General features: G+C 44.5%; 1 protein-coding gene across 1 annotated transcript in view; it reads left to right on the top strand.

Moving 5' to 3' along the window:
- The window catches only part of LOC138638117 (probable cation-transporting ATPase 13A4), a 627,752-nt gene that overhangs the window by 597,862 nt on the left and 13,582 nt on the right, over positions 1-16,308 (top strand). Inside the window, exons 28-29 of the mRNA XM_069727139.1 lie at positions 5,485-5,573; positions 16,065-16,145. Coding sequence (XP_069583240.1) covers positions 5,485-5,573; positions 16,065-16,145 — 170 coding nt within the window. The remainder of the gene's footprint in view (positions 1-5,484; positions 5,574-16,064; positions 16,146-16,308) is intronic.

Genomic DNA, 16,308 nt, shown 5'->3' with positions numbered 1-16,308 from the left:
TTGCTATTGAGGGGTCTCCCTATTTTAAAAGCCAGTAAAGGCTAAATATACAGCTACGGGCTGATATTCATAGCCTGGGAAGCTCCAGGGGTAATATCCCCTTTCCAGGCTATAAACATGGCCCCCAGTTGCTGGCTTTCCCACTCTGGACTTGAAAATTGTGCAGGAGGCCACGCAACTTTTTTTCAATTAAACAGATATTGCGTTTAAGGCCGGGGTCACACTTGCAAGAAACTCGCACAAGTCTCGCACCTCAATATCCGACACTGTTGCAAGCACTTGGGACTGGAGTGTGCGGCTGAATGTATTTCTATGCAGCTGGACACACTGGTCCCAGTGCCGGCGGCAGTACTGGGTATTGAGGTGCGAGACTTGTGCGAGTTTCTCGCAAGTGTGACCCCGGCCAACGCAGATTTTGTGTGTGTGTGTCTATTTAACTCTTCATGTACCATTTTATTATGTTCATTACTAAACATCGGGCTTAGTATTAACTATCTATCTATAGATATATCTATTGATAGATATATCGATAGATATATCTAAAGATAGATGGATAGATGCATCTATAGATAGATATATTTATAGATAAATAGATATATATATATATATATATATCTATTTATCTATGGTTATATCTATCTATTAATAGATGGATAGATATATCTATAGATAGATAAATCTATAGATAAATAGATAGACAGATTTATAGATAGATGGATAGATATATCGAAAGATAGATAGATAGGTAGATCTAAAGATAGATGGATGGATGCCACCTCCAACTCCCCTCATCTCTTCTGAGGACTTTGCCACTTACTTCAAAAACAAGATCGACCAAACAAGGCAAACCTTCACTGTTCCACCACCCCAACCACTACATATACCAGACCTCTGCCCTTCCCTAATAACTTCCCTCTCCAACATCACTGAAGGAGAACTTACTTGCCTCCTTTCCAAATCACACCTCACCACCTGTGCACTTGATACCATCCCTTCCCACCTGCTCCCCAACCTCACTAACATGCTCATTCCAGCCCTAACCCATCTCTTCAACCTATTGCTATCTTTTGGTACCTTCCCCTCTGCCTTCAAACATGCCACCATCACACCCATCCTCAGAAAAGCTAACCTTGACCTAACTGCCATGCCCAGCTATCGCCCTATATCACTGCTCCCATTTGCTTCCAAACTCCTTGAGCAGCATGTCCAAGGTCAACTTTCCTCCCACCTCTCATCTAACTCTCTCCATGACAACCTCCAATCTGGCATCCGCCCCACCACTCCACAGAAACTGCTCTGACCAAAATTACTAATGACTTCTCACAGCCAAAACTAACAGTCAGTTCTCCATCCTCCTCCTTCTCGACCTTTCCTCTGCTTTCGACACAGTCGACCACTGCCTACTGCTACAGATCTCTTTCTTCCCTTGGCATCAAAGGACTTGCCCTGACCTGGATTGCCTCATACCTTTCTGACCGCACATTTAGCGTTTCCCACTCCCACACTACCTCCTCACACCGCCCTGTCTCTGTTGGAGTCCGTCAAGGCTCTGTCCTAGGGCCCCTACTTTTTTCCATCTATACCCTTGGCCTAGGACAACTCATAAAGTCCCAAGGCTTCCAGTACCACCTATATGCGGATGACACCCAGATCTACCTCTCTTGCTCAGATGTCGCCTCTCTGCTGTCCAGAATCCCAGAGTTTCTGTCATCCATATCCTTTTTCTTCAACTCTCGCTTCCTAAAACTTAGTGTAGACAAAACCGAACTCATCATCTTTCCCTCATCTTGCATTTCCCCCCTACCTGATCTATCTATTATGGTAAATGGCATCACGCTCTCTTCCGCACCTGAAATCTGCTGCCTCAGGGTAACTCTCGACTCTACCCTGTCCTTCAAACTGCATGTCCAAACTCTTGTCACTTCCTGTCACCTCCAACTCAAAAATATTGCCAGAATCCTTCCCTTCCTCAGCCCATAATTTACTGAAACTCTTGTGCATGCCCTCATCATCTCCCGCCTCGATTACTGCAACACCCTCCTCTGTAGCCTCCCCGCTAACTCCCTTGCACCACTCCAGTCTGTCCTCAACTTTGCTGCTCGGCTCTACTCCCCTGCTTCTCCCCTCAGCAAATCCCTCCACTGGCTCCCAATTCCCCAACTAATCCAGTTCAAACTAGCAACACTGAACTACACAGCCATCCACCACCTGTCCCCTCCCTATATCTCTGAACTAATCTCCCACTATCTTCCCTCACGTAATCTTCGATCTTCCCAAGACCTCCTACTCTCCTCAACACTTATTCATTCCTCACACAACCGCCTCCAAGATTTCTCCCGAATATCCCCCATCCTCTGGAATGCCACGGCTCAACACATCCGATCATCTACCACCCTCAGATCCTCCAGATGGAACCTGAAAACCCATCTGTTCAGGAAAGCCTACAGCCTGCAATAACCATTCTGCTGCCTCACCAACCACCCGAGCAGCCGCCTCACCAACCGCCCGAGCTGCCGCGTCGCCACCGCCAGAGCTGCCGCCTCACTAACCACCCGACCTGCCACCTCACCACCACCAGAGCTGCCGCCTCACCACCACCAGTGCTGCAGCACCCTGACCTCCTGTCTCTTCCCCATTATCCTGTAGAATGTAAGTCCGCAAGGACAGGGTCCTCTCCCCTCTGTACCAGTCTGTCAATGTAAATTTGTTTACTGTTAATGATATCTATAACCCTGTATGTAACCCCTTTTCTAATGTACAGCACCATGAAATTAATGGTGCTATATAAATAAATACATAATAATAATAATAATGATAGATAGATAGATAGATAGATAGATAGATAGATAGATAGATAGATAGATAGATAGATAGATAGATGGATAGATATATCTATAGATAGATCTATAGATAGATCTATAGATAGATATATAGATAGATCTATAGATAGATGGATAGATCTATAGATAGATAAATAGATATATCTATCTATCTGTCTGTTTATGTAAACATTATTCTTCAATGGAGTATGAAAATGAAGAGTTTAGACAAGAAATGACCTCACAATTCTTTTTTTTGTTCAATAATGGATCTTTATTTACCTTCAAAAACGCATAAAAATCTGTATGAAAAAAAAACGCATAAAAAAGCATCAAAAATGCATCAAATCCACACCTGTGTTTTCTGGCAAGAGTGGAAGAATCTGCACAAAAAAATCCACAGGCAAATCTGCAATGTGTGCACATACCCTTAGAATTCTGGTATAAAAAGTTAGTACAGTTTAGCGATATGTGATGCTGTACAAAAATTGTACAACTTTTGAAGTTTTCACCCTATTTTTGCTAGGCTCTAACAAAGTGGGCTGAACTGAGGCATGACGGGGTGTGGCGAACCTTGCTTGTCAAAGACATGAAGAGCGGCCTTGTTCATTGCACAACAAATCTTACTCTAGCTGGCACTGGAGTAAGATTTGTGGTGAAGTGCTCATCTCACCTGGTTCATTAAGAGGCTTGTAACTCTTAATGAATCAGGAGCCTCACACTCCACCCTGCTCACTCATCAAGAACTAGGAATAGCAAAGGCGTGCACTCTGGTCAATGTAGAAAGGTGCAGGCTGAACCAAGGTAACTTCATAAATAAGTAAACAACAGCCGCACTCGAATTTTTGTTTTTTTCATATGCAATAAAGAAATTTATTTTGTTCACCACAGTAGTATTGCGAAGCCGGGGTCACCACAATCATATATAGATATTGAGGTAACGTTTCGGCCCTGTTGTGGGCCTTTGTCAAACCTCACTAGAAAATAATGGAGATTACAAAATATTACTGATATGAACATTGAAATAAAACGGAAAAACAGAAAAATGAAGAAACAAAAAAACGGTGCTATACATGTACAACAACTGTTAGTTTGTAAGGCTATGTACAGTGATATCTACCCAATACAGACACTTTATATACATAAAGTATACAAAAAATATATATACAAAAATTATATACAAAAAATATACAACTCATGCCAATAGCTGAAATAGTGAACAATACATTCATAGAGCTAACATGAAGATTGGCGTGGTGTCGACGAATGGCATCCAGAGATAAGGTTCTAAGCACAACAATGCGAGTAATAGTGGTAAGGAAAAGGGCGACTAACCTTGTTGTAGAAAGAGAAAAGTGGAGGGTACCCCGAAGATGCGGGACAGGTAATAACATAAGGCAGGATCCAGAGAAAAACTGTAGAAAGGGAATGGTATAAGATTAAGTGGAATGAAGATATGTAAAAGGGGAAGAAGGGGATAGAAGGTACAAAACATACCGTTAGGCGAAGATGCAGAGAAAGGTAAATCAGGGAAGGGGAAAAAATTCCCAGTATGCGCTGTAAGAAAATGCAAAGAACAGGGATCAGCTGTGGTGTAGGTTCCTCCCGCCTACACCACAGCTGATCCCTGTTCTTTGCATTTCCTTACAACGCATACTGGGAATTTTTTTCCCCTTCCCTGATTTACCTTTCTCTGCATCTTCGCCTAACGGTATGTTTTGTACCTTCTATCCCCTTCTTCCCCTTTTACATATCTTCATTCCACTTAATCTTATACCATTCCCTTTCTACAGTTTTTCTCTGGATCCTGCCTTATGTTATTACCTGTCCCGCATCTTCGGGGTACCCTCCACTTTTCTCTTTCTACAACAAGGTTAGTCGCCCTTTTCCTTACCACTATTACTCGCATTGTTGTGCTTAGAACCTTACCTCTGGATGCCATTCGTCGACACCACGCCAATCTTCATGTTAGCTCTATGAATGTATTGTTCACTATTTCAGCTATTGGCATGAGTTGTATGTTTTTTGTATATAATTTTTGTATATATATTTTTTGTATACTTTATGTATATAAAGTGTCTGTATTGGGTAGATATCACTGTACATAGCCTTACAAACTAACAGTTGTTGTACATGTATAGCACCATTTTTTTGTTTCTTCATTTTTCTGTTTTTCCGTTTTATTTCAATGTTCATATCAGTAATATTTTGTAATCTCCATTATTTTCTAGTGAGGTTTGACAAAGGCCCACAACAGGGCCGAAACGTTACCTCAATATCTATATATGATTGTGGTGACCCCGGCTTTGCAATACTACTGTCGTGAACAAAATAAATTTCTTTATTGCATATGAAAAAAACAAAAATTCGAGTGCGGCTGTTGTTTACTTATTTATGAAGCACTCATCAAGAACAACATGAAAGTCTTGATGAATTGTGGCTTATGTCTTTTAATTTATCCATGTTTACCATCCACCCTGCGGAGGAACATCAGGCCCATATAGACTGTTTGTTAAACTTTCAAACGTGGAACTATAATTATTTGTTGTACATAGAGGAAAGACAAGCCCAAGGTTTATGTTAATATTTATGAGGTATTACCTGCAAGACACACTTTCCACAATTTTTTATATACACATATTGATAGCCCTATTTTTTTTTTCAGATGCGATGTCAATTATGATCATATTGCAAATTGCTGCTTATATGTTTCTCCTCTTTTCTGATATCGAGTCAGTATACATTTCTATGCAGGTAAAGTATTTTAGATTGTATATATGTTCAAAGCTCAAATCTTATTTTTTTTGTAAATGTCTATTTTCTTTGTACAAGACTTCACATAATACTTTAATTTTCTAGTGTCTGTTTCATCAAATGTTACAACTCAATATTACTGCTCTTATTAACTATGAAGACAGACAACTACAAAGTAATGTCTGAGCATCGATTTTACTTTATAAAGATTACTAGCTAAGCAACTAATTATATATATATATATTATTGTAGGGGTTCCACTCACTCAGCTGCGACGGCTGACACTCAGGAGGCAGGTTCCTTTAAAGTTCACTGGGTTTATTGCTCCATAAACCATATGACAAAACAACAGAAAGCAAATAGCCTTTGGTTCAGGCAAAGAAAAACAAGTGTCCAGTTCATCCGGCACATATATGCAGCCACCTTAGGGAGAGACCCAAGTTGGGCTAAATGTAGCGGGACGAAAGAGACCGAAAAGCCCTCTACTTAAAGGAAATACATAGTGGATGCTTTCCTGAAACGGAAAGTATTTGCAAGCAGCATAATACAAAGAATAGCAGGTTTACCCAGAATCCTTTGCAGTAGGCGGAGCTATGCAAATCATCTCTTTCCACCCCGGTCTAATCCACAGCGCTTGGAACCGCCAAGCGTGCAATGCTGCGGATTAGTTTCTAAATTTACACAGCCAACCAATTCAAGCATCTACTATGCAGTTCATCCGGCTCAGTCCTGAAGCCGTAACACACTCAGGAGGGTTTCACCTCCACACATATCTACCTGTGTTAAGCATTAGGCTTTCTTTTATATGTCTAACCACACCCAGAACCCATCACATGACCAGACATGTGGTTGTGACATCACCACAGATCCTGAAACACATATAGGTAGCTATGGTTACATCACAGCAGCAAGCCATCTATAAGACACATATCTCCCATCGATTAGACATCCTTTAGCCACGCTACATACCTCCCCCCTCTGCCTAAAGCCGTGGGGCTTGGCACTTTCTCCCACTAGACAAGGGATTCTTGACAGGGCATCAGCATTACCGTGCAGCTTTCCGGCCCTATGTTCCACATGGAAACAGAAGTCCTGCAGGGCTAAGAACCAACGGGTGACCCTAGCATTTCTACCCTTCGTTTCCCTCATCCACCTAAGTGGGGCATGGTCGGATATCAGTCTAAATTTACGTCCCAGCAAATAGTACCGTAATGTGTCGACTGCCCATTTTATGGCCAAGCACTCCTTTTCAATGACTGAGTAGTTCTTTTCAGACGAGGACAGCTTCCTACTCAGATAGAGAACAGGATGCTCCTCTCCATGTAGTTCTTGGGAAAGGACTGCTCCCACCCCAACATCTGAGGCATCTGTTTGAAGAATAAACTCTTTCTTGAAGTTTGGGGCCATCAGAACGGGTTGCTTACATAAAGCCTCTTTCATTTCTTGGAAGGCTGAATCTGTTTCTTCGGACCACTTAACCATTACTGATTTTGTCCCTTTTAGCAGGTCAGTCAGACGCGCCGCCATTGTGGCGAAGTTTGGGATGAACCTCCTGTAATATCCCACGATTCCCAGGAAGGCTTTAACTTGCTTCTTGGAAACTGGTTTTGGCCATGTTTGAATTGCCTCCACTTTACTGATTTGGGGTTTTATTTCTCCATGACCCACTATGTATCCAAGGTACTTAGCTTCTTCTTTACCCAATGCACACTTCTTCGGGTTTATTGTAAATCCGGCCTCTCTTATAGCATCAAACACCGCTTGGACTTTCTCCAGATGACTCTCCCAGTCCGGGCTAAAGATGACGATATCATCTAGGTATGCAGCAGCGTATGCCTTGTGGGGTGCAAGGACTCTATCCATAGCCCTTTGGAAGGTGGCCGGAGCTCCCTGTAGGCTAAATGGCATCCGGACATACTGGAAGCACCCATCTGGTGTAGAAAACGCCGTCTTCTCCTTGGCTTCCTGTGCCATGGGGATCTGCCAATACCCCTTTGTCAAATCCAAGGTGGTTATGTACCTGGCGGGCCCAAGCCTTTCGATGAGCTCATCAACGCGGAGCATGGGATATGCGTCGAACTTGGAGACCTCATTCAACTTCCTATAGTCGTTGCAAAATCTCCACTCCCCATCAGGTTTTGGGACCAGGACAATTGGGCTCGACCAACCGCTCTTGGATTCCTCAATGACTCCAAGCTTCAACATACGCTCCACTTCCTTGGAGACTATTTCTCGACGGGCCTCAGGAATTCTATAGGGCTTCACGTTCACGCGCACATGGGGCTCTGTCAGGACCTCATGCTCTATGACCTTCGTGTACCCAGGCAACTCGGAAAACAGGTCCCTGTTTTTCTGGAGTAACTCCCGGCATTGCTGTTTCTGGGACTCCGATAGCGTCTCCGCTATAGTAACCGCTCCAACCTCATCTTCTGGGTTGCTTAACAACGATGGAGTTACTGTCGGCTCTCTATCTTGCCACGGCTTGATAAGGTTGACATGGTATACTTGGAATGGTTTCCGTCTTCCTGGTTGGTGAATTTTATAGTTTACTTCACCAAGTTTCTCGACAACCTCATATGGCCCTTGCCATTTGGCCAAGAACTTGCTTTCCACTGTCGGAACTAACACAAGAACTCGGTCTCCCGGATTGAATTGCCTCACTCTTGCAGACCAGTTGTAGACCCTGGCCTGAGCTTCTTGTGCTTGGAGAAGGTGTTCTTTCACGATAGGCATCACCTTTGCAATCCTCTGCTGCATCAGGGCCACATGCTCAATGACGCTTCTGTGGGGCGTGACTTCGGCTTCCCAGGTTTCCTTGGCTATATCCAGGAGTCCTCGTGGATGTCGGCCATACAGAAGCTCAAACGGTGAGAAACCTGTGGAGGCCTGTGGAACTTCACGAATGGAAAACATCAAATAGGGTAAGAGACAATCCCAGTCTCTACCGTCTTTCTCTATAGCTTTTCTCAGCATGCTCTTCAGTGTCTTGTTAAATCTCTCAACAAGGCCATCTGACTGGGGATGGTACACCGAGGTCCTCAACTGGGAGATTTTCAGGGCTTTGCATAGTTCCCTCATCACGTTGCTCATGAAAGGTGTCCCCTGGTCAGTCAGGATCTCCTTCGGCAGACCTGTCCGGGAAAAGACATGGACCAACTCGCGAGCTATACTCTTTGAAGAAGAATTTCTCAAGGGAATTGCCTCAGGATAGCGTGTGGCATAGTCCAGGATGACTAATATATACTGATGGCCCCGGGCTGATTTAACTAAGGGACCGACCAAGTCCATGGCAATTCTCTCGAATGGCACCTCAATAATGGGCAGTGACACAAGGGGGTTTCGGAAATGAGGAGTGGGAGCAGTTAGCTGACATGTAGGGCAGGACCTGCAATAGTTCACTATTTCCCGGTGGCACCCAGGCCAATAGAACCTCTGCACAACCCGTTCCTGCGTTTTTTCCACCCCTAGGTGTCCACCCAAGATGTGTGAATGGGCCATGTCCAACACCTTCCGTCTATATGGACCCGGCACTACCAACTGCTCTACCAACTCCTCCCTTATTTTCGTGACCCGGTACAACAACTCCCTGCTCATTAGAAAATGGGGAAATCTTGTGTCTGCCCCCGGCTCCTGTACCACCCCGTCAATAACTGTGACATTATTAAAGGCTTCCCTCAGAGTGGGGTCCCTATGTTGGGCAGTCCCAAAATTTTCACCGGATACCTCTAACTCCAGAATGTCAGATGCAGGGGACACTTCCTCCTCATCTCCAGCCAGGACACAAAAAGGAAACCTGTCTGACTCTGGGTGTGGCACCACCCTTCCAGGGTTCACTGGTTCCCTACTCTTGCTAGGGAGCTCAGAACTTTTCCCCCACAAATCCCAAAACAAACAGAAATCCCGGCCAATAATTATAGGGTGCAACAAGTCCTGAACGACGCCGACTATGTGGGACTCCGTGCCACATGTCGTTTCAATGTTCACACTGGCCACAGGGTAGTCCTTTGCATCACCATGTATGCACCGCACTCCGACCTTCTTTCCCGGGAGCAGGTGGAGAAGAAAAGTGGCCCTCACCAGGATCACTAGGCTCCCCGAGTCTAACAGTGCCGTTACTGCTCGACCGTTCACCTTTACGGGACACGCTTGAGGTCCCTCGTTGGGCGGAGAGTTCACACTGCAGGCTGGATACGCATAGTATGAACAACGGCGTCCCATGCTGCAGTCCATCTGCTCAGTGGTCTGGGAACAACGGGCAGCTATATGTCCTGGCTTGTGGCACCTCCAACAAATAATATCACCCGTAGGGACCTTGGGCACCACCTCCCCCGCCCTTGGTGACCTTGGACACGCCACCCCTTTTTGGGGCTCAGCTCCCTTCTGGGACCCCCAGTATGACATGGGCTGCCTCCTGAAGGAGCCTTCCAACCCTTGGTATCTCTCAACCAGTCCGATCAGCTCGTCGGCATTCTGGGGATCACCCTGGGCAACCCAAGTCTGTATAGGCCTCGGGAGGGAATGGACAAACCGATCCATCATCACCCGTTCTACCATTTGAGCAGGCGTAGATGACTCTGGCTGCAGCCATTTCTGGACCAGGTGCAACAGATCAAACATTTGGGAACGAGGTGGTTTGTCCCGGTGATAGCCCCAGGAGTGAACTCGCTGTGCCCTGACAGTCAGTGTCACCCCCAAACGTGCGAGAATCTCGGCTTTCAATTTGTGATACTCTTTGGCATCCTGCAAGGTCAAATCATAGTACGCCTTCTGGGGTTCTCATGTCAGGTATGGCGCAAGTACCTCTGCCCACTGCTCTGGCGGAAGTTTTTCCCTCTCAGCGACCCTCTCAAACACCGTCAGGAAGGCCTCAACATCATCCCCGGGAGTCATTTTCTGCAATGCGCATCTTACCGTCTTCCGGACGTGGGTATCATCAGCCAAACCTGGGGTTGGGGCGCTCGCCTTGCCCTGGATGGCGGTTGCCAGAAGCTGCATCTGCTGCTGATGCTCCTGCTGGCTCTGCTGCATCTGCTGCCGTTGCTCCTGCTGGCTCTGTTGTATCTGCTGCATCAACAGCCTGTTGGTCTCTTGCTGCCTTTGCTCCTGCTGGACCAAGTGTTTCAACAAGTCCTCCATTTTCTCCGGCAATGCTTGCTGGCTTGCAACAGCCTTGACCCAGGACATTCAAAAATAAACTCATGTCTCCGCTGGGAACGCTGCTCGCATGTCTACCACCAATTGTAGGGGTTCCACTCACTCAGCTGCGACGGCTGACACTCAGGAGGCAGGTTCCTTTAAAGTTCACTGGGTTTATTGCTCCATAAACCATATGACAAAACAACAGAAAGCAAATAGCCTTTGGTTCAGGCAAAGAAAAACAAGTGTCCAGTTCATCCGGCTCAGTCCTGAAGCCGTAACACACTCAGGAGGGTTTCACCTCCACACATATCTACCTGTGTTAAGCATTAGGCTTTCTTTTATATGTCTAACCACACCCAGAACCCATCACATGACCAGACATGTGGTTGTGACATCACCACAGGTCCTGAAACACATATAGGTAGCTATGGTTACATCACAGCAGCAAGCCATCTATAAGACACATATCTCCCATCGATTAGACATCCTTTAGCCACGCTACAATATATATATATATATATATATATATATATATATATATATAAGATTGTTAACTTCATTATTTTTAATTAAAATATGAAAAGAGATATAAATATAGTAAATAAATATTGTGCAGAAAAAGTTTGATTTATACCTTCATCATTGTTGTTAGCTGTAACAGAAACCGTAGAGTAGTCTAGGATCAGATATAGGAGAGATAGATCTACTGCCCACTGATCCATTGACTATGAAGGTCAGTTTTGTGACATCTTGATGTCTATCATTTTGGTTGACTGAGATTATTGCTTCATGGGGAATAAAGGAACATCAAAAGTTAAAAAAAAAACTACTGCTCACCATACCGCTCCTCTTTCTCTCCCTCTGCTCCTCAGTAATTCCATCGCATCTTCTTATCAATGCCACAATCTCTTAATCCTCGGGGCTACAAGGTGGGTAATTCTGGCTCTGATGGAGTCCGGGAAGATCACGGTGCATATCATGACATCGTGACCTTACATGATCTTGTGCGAACCATAGCAATCCCTGTGAATGTAGCGGCCAGTGATATGAGTAGAGATGAGCGAACCTTTCAGGGTTTCGATTCGCCAAATGGACCATCATTTGCTGAACGGTTTGATGAACGTACCCGAACCCCATTACATTTAATGGGAGGCAAAACCAAACCAAAACCAAATTTTTGCTCATTCTTCTTTGCAAACTAGCTATCACGTACAGTGTAGGACAGACTGAGTGCAACGCGAAGGGATGAGGGAAGGGAGACAAACACTAAGATAGGAGGGAGTGTCGACCCCTAGGGAGATATGAAGTTACCCTGTCTACCCTAAATATTCCTAAGTAGGTTCTGCACCTATTGCTGAGCAGGAACCTAATCCCAGTCTGACCCTGGCAATAATCCCTGCTTAAGGAAGAACGGGATGCACATTAGTCAATCACCACTACCACTAAAGACAGCTGGGATAGACAACCAAGGGGAACACTTATCTCTAGTAGACTCAGAGATGTAACACAGACGCCCTCCAGGAACACCAAAGAGGAAGATAACCAACTGCTATAGCTCCAATCCTCAACAGGAGAAAATGGAAACATCACCGGCGACTCCCACCACCAGTCTGGGAGTCTATAAACACTCTGCTCCAGGTGTGTCAATTAGAGCTGGAGAAAGGTTGCCATTGGGTCAAAGAGTCAGAAATTTTAAGAAGGTGTCTGCAAAGCCACATGCATAGACCTTCTTCAGCTAGATGCAGTGTGACTGCCTGCAGCTTCTGACATATCCGTGACATCTCATCTTAGTTTAACATTCAACTGAAAGCTGTAAATGCTGGCCCAGACCCCAATACCTCATACATGGCTGATTGCTGCTGTGCCATGCTATAATTTGTGCTGTGGGTGAATTGAGACCACTCTCCCGGTGTCTGCTCCTAATTTGATGCGTTTTGGGAGGTTTTGGGGCTGTTTGAAGGTGTGGTGCATGCATTTGTTTTTGCCTCCCATTGACTTGAATGGCATTTGGTTTTGTTCGGTGAATATTCAACGAATAAATGATGAATATTGCAAATTCGGCAATTGAAATCTGAAACGAACATTGAAATATTTGCTCATCTCTATTCACAACTAATAACTTCTCTGTAAATCGAATTTCATGAGAAAATCTGTGTGGACCGGAGAATGAAAAATTTTCCTGATCCACTCATCGGTAGTCAAAGAAAATGGTAACAGAGTTTTCAAAAGTGAACTCAGACTAAACAAGACAAATGTGATGGCTTTAAATTTGCTATTGGAAAAAACAGTGACTGTCAGGAAATCCTTGGCAGCATGTTGGTGCAGTGGTTAGCACAGCAGCCTTGCAGCGCTGGGGTCCTGGGTTCAAACCCCACCAAGGACAACATCTGAAAGAGTTTGTATGTTCTCTCCATGTTTGCGCAGGTTTCCTCCCACATTCCAAAGACATACTGATAGGGAACTTAGATTGTGAGCCCCAATGGGGACAGCGATGATAATGTGTGCAACCTGTAAATCGCTGCGGAATATGTTAGCGCTATATAAAAATAAATATTATTATTATTCATTAAAAGACTCTGCCACTACGTTTTTACAGCAAAAAGTAGAGGCAGAGATCTTTATTTCAGTGGTGTGCCAGTTGTTGGGCTTCTTACTGTAGTTTTGATAAAACACCATTTTCATGCTGTTTCTTCGTTATGAACTATGCTGTGTGGTCCCTGATGTTCATGATCTCTTGCTATCTCTACCCCTCACCATTGATCGCATCTTTCTTCCTATGCACAGTGTACAGAGAAATTTGTCAGTTAATAGTGCAGGCAGGATTATAAAAAGCACTTTGTTGGGATAACTAGCAGATCTGCAACAGATAGAACAGTGAAAGTGGAATCAGAGTTTCAGGCACTATTTTATGCTACCTACAGATTGGGAACCATAAATCTGATTAAAGGCTCACTTTTAATGCACCATTGCATGCACATATATTTCACTAGATGGTGGCCCGATTCTAACGCATAGGGTATTCTAGAATATGCATGTCCACATAGTATATTGCCCAGCCACGCAGTATATTGCCCAGCCACGTAGTATATTTCCCAGCCACGTAGTATATTGCACAGCCTACATAGTATATTTCCCAGCCACGAAGTATATTGCCCAGCCACGTAGTATATTGCCCAGCCACGTAGTATATTGCACAGTCACGTAGTATATTGCCCAGCCAAATAGTATATTGCCCAGCAACGTAGTATATTACCCAGCAATGTAGTATATTGCCCAACCACGTAGTATATTGCCCAGCCACGTAGTATATTGCCTAGTCACGTAGTATATTGCCCAGCCACGTAGTATATTGCCCAGTGACGTAGTATTTTGCCGAGCCACGTAGTATATTACCCAGTTACGTAGTATATTGCCTAGTGACGTAGTATATTGCACAGCCACGTAGTATATTGCCCAGTTACATAGTATATTGCCTAGTGATGTAGTATATTGCGCAGCCACGTAGTATATTGCCCAGTGACATAGTATATTGCCCAGTGACATAGTATACAGCACAGAGCCACGTAGTATATTGCCCAGTTACGTAGTATATTGCCCAGTGATGTAGTATACAGCACAGAGCCATGTAGTATATTGCACAGTGACGTAGTATACAGCACAGAGCCACGTAGTATATTGCACAGCGACGTAGTATACAGCACAGAGCCACGTAGTATATTGGCCAGTCATGTAGTATATTGCCCAGTTACATAGTATATTGCCCAGTCACGTAGTATACAGCACAGAGTCACGTAGTATATTGCCCAGCTACGTAGTATATTGCCCAGCTACGTAGTATATTGGCCAGTCACGTAGTATATTGCCCAGTTACGTAGTATATTGCCCAGTGATGTAGTATACAGCACACAGCCACGTAGTATATTGCACAGCGAAGTAGTATACAGCACAGAGCCACGTAGTATATTATCCAGTCACGTACTATATTGCCCAGCTACGTAGTATATTGCCCAGCCAAGTTTGTCACAGTTTAAAAAATAAACATATACTCACCTTTCCGACGACCCCTTGTAGTCCACGGCAGCTTCCGGTCCCAGGGTTGGTATGCGCGCAGGGCCTGTGATGACGTTGCGGTCACATGACCGTGAAGTCATGGCAGGTCCTTCTCCCATACCAACTTTTCCACCGGAACCTGCAACGGAAGATGACGGTAGGGGCGAGCGACTACGGAGGGTGAGTATAGCAGTTTTTTTTTTTTTTTTAATATTTTTAACATTACATTTTTTACTATTGATGCTGCATACGCAGCATCAATAGTAAACATTTGGGGACACACAGGGTTAATAGAGGCGGTAACGGAGTGCGTTACCCGCAGCATAACGCAGTCCATTACCGCCGGCATTAACCCTGTGTTAGCGTTGACCGGAGGGGAGTATGCGGGCGCCGGCCACTGACTGCGGGGAGTAAGGAGCGGCCATTTTCTTCCGGACTGTGCCCGTCGCTGATTGGTCGCGGCAGCCATGACAGACAGCTGGCGAGACCAATCAGCGAATTAATAACCGTGACAGACAGAAGGACAGACAGACAGAAAGACGGAAGTGACCTTTAGACAATTATATAGTAGACTAGATTGTGGCCCGATTCTAACGTATCGGGTATTCTAGAATATGCATGTCTCCGTAGTATATCGACAATGATGATTCCAGAATTCGCGGCAGACTGTGCCCGTCGCTGATTGGTCGAGGCAACCTTTATGATATCATCGTCGCCATGGCAACCATTATGACATCTACATCGATACTGTGCCCATCGCTGAATCCGAAACGTGGGATTTCTACGTCCTTTATGACATCATCGTCGCTGTGCCCGTTGCTGATTGGTCGAGGCCTGGCGGCCTCGACCAATCAGAGACGCGGGATATCTACGTCCTTTATGACATCATTGTCGCTGTGCTCGTCGCTGATTGGTCGAGGCCGCCAGGCCTCGACCAATCAGAGAGGCGGGATTTCCAGGACAGACAGACAGACGGAAAGACAGACAGAAAGACAGACAGACAGAAAGACAGACAGACAGAAAGACAGACAGACGGAAAAACCCTTAGACAATTATATATATAGATATCCACACAGGCCATCTGTTGAACTAAAGCAAATTCAAATATGATGCATTGTCTTTTTTTGTTAGAATCTGTGTCAGTAAGGTTAATTATAATATTTGTCAAAATTATGTACATTTTCTGATTTGAAACTTATCGCAATTATTACGAATGAAAACCTTATGATTCCTTATGCATTTTTTAAGTATTATTATTTGTATAAATCATTGCTTACTCGAGTCTTTTTATTCATTATTCAGATTGCGTGTACTCCATATTACTGGAGAGCGTACATCTTGACCATGGTGCTTGTTCTCTTCGTGGTGTCATACGTTACGGAGGTAAATGTTTCTGGAGCATTTTATTCATCAACTATTTACTATAAAATATTTTAGCAAACAAAATATTGCAGCTTTTGCCAAATTTTCAAAACATGCAGAGAGGAAAACATGCATTGAAATGTTTATGGGCCAGCACGGTGGCTCAGTGGTTAGCACTGCAGCC

This window comes from Ranitomeya imitator, chromosome 5, assembly GCF_032444005.1.
Source record: "Ranitomeya imitator isolate aRanImi1 chromosome 5, aRanImi1.pri, whole genome shotgun sequence".
NCBI lineage: Eukaryota > Metazoa > Chordata > Amphibia > Anura > Dendrobatidae > Ranitomeya > Ranitomeya imitator.
This window is presented reverse-complemented; position numbering and strand designations above follow the sequence as displayed.